The 6494-nt window shown below is 32.9% G+C and overlaps 1 protein-coding gene across 4 annotated transcripts in view; it reads left to right on the forward strand.

Annotated features, from left to right (window-relative positions):
• Positions 1 to 6494, forward strand: part of LOC106461201 (sprouty-related, EVH1 domain-containing protein 2-like) — a 53231-nt gene extending 46737 nt beyond the window's left edge. For 3 of the 4 annotated variants that reach the window (XM_022388066.1, XM_013920998.2, XM_022388069.1), the window contains 3 exons: positions 999 to 1167; positions 3615 to 3673; positions 4458 to 6494. In XM_022388066.1, coding sequence (XP_022243774.1) covers positions 999 to 1167; positions 3615 to 3673; positions 4458 to 5378 — 1149 coding nt within the window. In that variant the 3' untranslated portion in view covers positions 5379 to 6494. The remainder of the gene's footprint in view (positions 1 to 998; positions 1168 to 3614; positions 3674 to 4457) is intronic. The other variant, XM_022388068.1, reaches the window with a different exon arrangement.

A 6494-nucleotide genomic window follows, 5' to 3' on the forward strand; every position in this document is an offset into this window, starting at 1 on the left:
CAGCTTACACTCCAAGAAACATTGTTCCAACAGTTATGGTATGGGGCTGTGTCTCGCATGATTGCAAGCTGGATTTGGTAACAATCAATGGCAACCTTACTGGCGAAAAGTACACCAGGGACGTGCTTACACCTCATTTTGACAACCACACGTTAGCGTCAAGACCTTTATTCATGGATGACAACGCTAGACCTCATCGCTCTAGGGCAGTAAAGGCTTATTTAGAGAATGAATCCGTCAACACTCTTCCTTTGCCAGCAAGAAGTCCAGATCTCAACCCTATAGAGCATCTGTGGGACCAGTTAGGTAGGCGAATACAGGCTTTGGAGCCTCCTCCACAGACATTGCAACAGTTAGAAGCTCACTTGCACCGAGAATGGCGACGTCTAACTGGCAGTATGCGGCGCAGGGTTGCAGCAGTCATCCAGGCAAACGGTGGATATACCCGATATTGACTTTTCGATGACTAATTATCAATGTGTGGGTCATGATTGACATTTTGTAATGTGATTTGACAATTCAATAATGTTTTTGAGCTTTCACTGACAATACTTATTAAAGATAATTTTAAGCGTGAAAACTGTCCATATTTTGATGTCATGATATGTTTTCTTGTGCCCAATAATGCATAATTTCATTTGATAAACACGTTTAGATTGAATGGTAATTTATAATCAGTCACAAGAACGTTGAATCTGAATCACTTGAAAAAAACACGGGGGTGCTTAACTTTTTTCCAGGTGTATAGTATTTTTTCAATTTTAAGTAACCATGTTTATGTACTTTTGAATTTCTTGTTTCAGTACTTTTTGTAGCATTAAAACTTTCTATATTACCATGGCAGGCTAGGTTACATATATACTGATTCCTACTTGTCTTTATAAAATGTAAAAACCTTTTATTGTACTTGTATTATTACTGTCACTTTATGGTTCTAATCTAAATTGTAATAAATTTAACCCATGATACTTCATTAACAAGATTGGAATAATTTACAGGTTGTCCTAAGCTGTATGATCAGGAAAGATTTTCAGTATAATAAAGTAATGCCAACTTTTCATCATTGGAGGACAGGAGACAACAGGTTTGGCTTGACCTTTCAGACAGCAGCAGATGCCAGAGCCTTTGACAAAGGAGTAAGAATGGCAGTAGAAGATCTTCTCGATGGTATATAGGCTCTAGCTAGTTATCTGTAGTATGGGTTTTGTTTCATTAGTTATAATCTAGAAATATATGGAAAGTAAGCAGTTTCATGTATATAAGTTCAAGTTAAGTATTGATAGTGCAAGTTTATATATTTATTTTGTATTCTAGAACTACAACTAAACACTTATGGGTACATAGATTTGGTTTAGGTACATCTATTGTGAGTTTACAATTGGAACTGAAAGTAAACACATGAAGGTAGCTGGTTCAGCTTAGCTGTATGAAGTGTTGACTTTGTTTGGTACTTGTGGTGTACAAAACATTTAAAAGTGTATAGGTTTGGGGTTAGGTAAATGTATAGTGAATATAGGTCAACTTATTATGGTCTAAGGATTGAAGTAAGAACTCTGAAGTTACATAAGTTTGATTAGTTTAAACATAGTTTTACTGGTTTTGATTTCAAATAGAAATGACGTAAATATGACATACATTTAGAACTACAACTAAACACTTGTGGGTATATAGATTCAGTTTAGGTTTAGGTACATCTACTGTGAGTTTACAACTGGAACTAAAAGTAAGGTAGCTGGTTCATGTTAGCTGCGTGAAGTGTTGACTTAGTTTTGTTAGTTGTGGTGTGCAAAACATTTAAAAGTGTATAGGTTTGGGGGTTAGGTGAATGTATAGTGAATTTGGTTCAACTTATGGTCTAAGGATTGAAGTAAGAACTCTGAAGTTACATAAGTTTAATTAGCTTAATGTAATTTAAACATAGTTTTACTGGTTTTGATTTCAAATAGAATTAACATAAGCATGGTATATTCATTCAGGTCAGTCATGTAAAAATGAAAATAAAGATTAGTCTAATTTGACATGATGTGATTTAGAGTTTGTGTCATCTTATACCATGTTTATAGGTGTATGTATAAATGCAAACAACTTTTGATCATAAAGCAAATCTATTATGTTTGCCTTTGTTTCAGTTTAAGGTATCTCCTTGTATCTTTATTGATACTGGGTTACTGTCAAGATTACTGGAAGTAGTAATAATCATATATATTTGAAAATATAACTGGCTACTTCTGAGAAGTTTAAAAGTTTGCCATATATATATATTTGATATATTAAAACCAAATATTTCTTTGCTTTATTTTTGTTTAATTACAAAATGATGAACATTTTTTGTTTTGATATGTTTATTTTTGTGGGTCAAATTCAATATTGTGTGAAATTACAAACAAAGCAAATCAAGTTCATTGGTTGATTCACTAAATAGATGAGCCCACTAGCTAGTTATCATTAGAAAAAGATTTAGATATGTATTGATTGAAATATATTTTTTTATATACATACAAACACACACACAAAAGTTTGCTTCCCTTTGTGGAAAACTTTTAAACAATCAACTAATTGTACATATTTTGCCCATTTTCTTGCATCCTTTGTGACTAACTTTGCCTGGTAAGTACCATGTTAACATTTTTTATTTGAATGTTTATGAGAATAGTGTCATAGTATTTGTAAATATGTTTGTAACAGTAAAATTAAAATACATAGTTGTTTGAATATAAATGACATTTGTGAGGCCTTAGATAATTTAATGTTGTATTGAATTGAATATATCTTCTTTGTTGAGTTTGTAAGGTCAGACTTTTATCTGTGTAAGTGGTAGACTTGAACTTCCTGAGAAGCAGGAACTCATATTTCTTACAAAATCAAACATTCCAATCTTTAAGCATAACTGAGGATTCTGGTTTTTAAAGAATGATGTGTGATATGTTTTATTTTTTTGATGACAAATTTTGTTCTTGAGTCAGGCAATGAGTAGTTAGCCCAGCATGTCTACAGCTTTTCAGGTTAATGAGACATAAGCTCAATTTTAATGTTAGATTCATTGTTTTTTAACTCACTGTGATTATGGCTAATCAACCTGTTCTAAATACTATATTTTGTAAAATGTACACAAATTCTCCACTTCATTATTGTCTTCATACTAGTAATCAACAAATCCATGAATTACTAAAAAATATTGTAGAAAGTTCTCTTTTTCCTTGAAACTGACCTCTTGTATGAGCACTTTTATAACAATGTATTTTCAGAAAAAGCTTTCTTTCTCTGAGATGTTATTGTTGAAGTTTTAGCACCTACAAGCACCTGAAGTAAAATTTAGCACAATGTAACAGTAGAATAACAGAAAAAAAAAATTGTAATAATGAAACAGAAACACAAGAAATGTACCATTATCTTATATGTTAAAATGTACATTGTAATTAACCAACTATTATAGCATAATGTGCAATGGTTGTGTTAGTTTTAATGGAGATGCTATCTTTATCTGTTTGTTAACATTTATAAAAATTAGTTACTTGTATTATTTATTATTCATTAACTGAAATATCTTGATAATATGTAGCTCCTAATATCAAATACATGCTGGTATTTATGATACAACTTGGATTATATTGTAGATGTGGACGGGACTGATTATTGCTATAATACAGATGTTGGTGATGATGATGTCTTCATGGTAAGTCAGGTTTACTTCTGGTATTTTATTATCTTTAGTTTCACTAAAGTCCTTGTTTCGTTAACATGCTAAAACATGTTCAAGCTAATTATTATTTTAGCTGTAACCATTGAAACAAATCAGTGCTGTGGTAGGCAATAAGAACTAAGCTTGCATAATAGGTATTTTTATATTTATTTATATTTTTGTAAATAACTAAGGAAATACAACCATACAATTTTCAACATCTTGAGCAGTTTTTATTATGTGGTTTTTCACTCCAGTGAATAGTATTACCCTGTAAAATGACAACCATGCAAGAAAAGGCTCAGTGCGTCATTTATCTTGCAGAGACCAAGTCAGTGACTATGGTACAGCATAATTACAGTACGGGGGTATGTTAAGGTTATCATGTATTGCACACCTATAGCAAACATCATGGAGCTTAAAATAGGTGCCAACGCTACTGTATCTGTGGGCATATTGCAGCAAATGCAGACTGAAATTGAATATCAGTTAGACGTGCTGAGAGCCGCTAATGGTATACATGTAGAAGTCTACTGACATGTCAATAAAAACTGTTTGAGGTAGGCTACAAGATGTTGAAAACTGTATGGTTGTATTTCCTTAGTTAATTATTAAATTTTAAAATAGGAAAAATAATTTTGGACCACCCTATTATAATTCCCCAAAAGCTGCAATTTTAATCATCAGTTAAATATATATATATTAAGATGTGGATTACTAAAAGAAACCAGCAGGTAATATTGTTTGTATTTCACTAACTTTGATTTTAAATATGTAGACTTTGGAGTTGCCTGTGGATTCTCGATCTTCATCAGGCTCTAGTACTACAAGTGGCAGTCTTGCTGGGTACATTCAGCCATCATCCACAACTCATAGTATACCAGGTGATTTGCTGTCAACCTCATCGTCTCCATACACTCATCCTCATGCCAACCACCATCATCTTCATCGCATGCATTTCATGCGCTCCTCTCGTATACCTCCAGGATCTAGCAACAGTAGCAGCGCCAATGGAGTAGGAACATCCTCTGGAGGTAGAGGAAGTGAGAATGGTCCAGGAGAGGAAGTAAGAGCAAGGACCAGCAATGATCCAGGGTCTCAAGATATTGACAAGATTGAAGTCCTTTCTGGAGAACCCTATTCCTACGTACAGTTTGCCAAGGATAAATCATCTCGATTAGATCATGAATACTCCTATCCTGTCATGGATCCATTAAAACTAAACAAACCAGACTGTGTATCTACATGTAGCTACAAGAAACCTCAGTTTTCTGGCTTGCAACCTCCTCTTTTGCCAACCAAGAACAAAAGGAAGAAATACCATAAAAGAGAATCTCGAAGACAGTCTCCTCTTGGACGTTCCCAGTGCCATTATTGCCAGGAAATGTTTGATGAGGAAGAGAACTATCAGGGCAGTTGTGAATATGCTCCTGATCCAGTTTTAGCATGTATCAATGCTGCCACTTGTATATCTTGTGCCCAGTGTATGCTATACCATTGTATGTCTGATGCAGAAGGGGAATTCAACGAACATCCTTGTTCGTGTGATACTTCTGACGACCAGTGTCATCGACGTTGGATTGGATTAGCACTTCTTTCTCTGCTTGTCCCATGTTTGTGGTGCTATCTCCCCTTAAAAGCCTGTCATCACTGTGGCCTCCGATGTCATCTGTATGGGGGAAGGCATCGAGCTACCTAAACTTTGTGTAACTAGTGTTGATGTATTAATGTGTTTTTACCCTACTGCTACACATTAGCATGCAAATTTATCTTATATACCAAGTTGTTGTTTGGAAGCAACTTTTTATGATATCAGATAAGTTGTATTGTTTACAGTTGAAATACTGATGCTAAATTAGACACTATGTTGTAACCTTTTTGTTTTAAGATTATTGTAATCTCTCTCTGATATTCCTCTGTTAAATAGTTATTTTGTAAACAAAAAGTATTCTCTGGTTGAAATGTAACTAGTCTATGGCAAAAATAAGGTTGTTTTTTATATTGTACAGCACTCATTTATAGACAACAAATATTCTTTTGCTAAACTATATTGCTCTCTATGACACACAGGAGACATTCTTCTATTAAAGTGTATAGTACTGTTTGACAGATGAAAGATATTCTATTGTTTCTTAAACTGTGTAGTACTCCCTAGAAGGCAAAATGTATTATTTTGTTAAGTAGACTAATAGGCAAGGAGCATTCTTGTAACTGTGGAACTGTTCCTTTAAAATTTTGTTCTTTTTTGAAGCTGAAAATAATTTTCTGTTAGCGTGTAATTTTAATTGTTTAATTATTCTTCTCGTTAAATTTTGAAGTAGTGTTTAACATGTTCAAGGTAATTTTCAATTTTTACTAATCTATGATAGCCACTAGGTATTGTGTTAGTATGTAATTTTAGTCCTGGAAACATTTTATCATACACATGAATACTTAAAATTTAATTGAACTTGTAATCTTCAAGATAATGTTCCACTTGAGTTTTTTATTTTATGTTTTTGGTATAAAAGGTTAGCAAAACATGAACATTTAGATCACAAATACATTATGTAATATTATAGCATTGAAAATAATCAAAATTTTTTCAAAAAGCTTGCAACTCTTGATGATGAAATGAGACATTTTAATCTAGTGTAATGGTAAAATTAGATGTATGTTCAGTATGGAAATTTTGACATGCGTATGTATGAAAAGCTCTGTCAGTTAGATATTTTAAAATTGCATATGGGATACATCAAAATTTATTGAGGGCTTAAACACATATAAATATTTGAAAAACGTGTTTCTCAAACACATTCAATCTCATTTCTAGTCC

Source organism: Limulus polyphemus, unplaced genomic scaffold (genome assembly GCF_000517525.1).
Source record: "Limulus polyphemus unplaced genomic scaffold, Limulus_polyphemus-2.1.2 Scaffold913, whole genome shotgun sequence".
Lineage (NCBI taxonomy): Eukaryota > Metazoa > Arthropoda > Merostomata > Xiphosura > Limulidae > Limulus > Limulus polyphemus.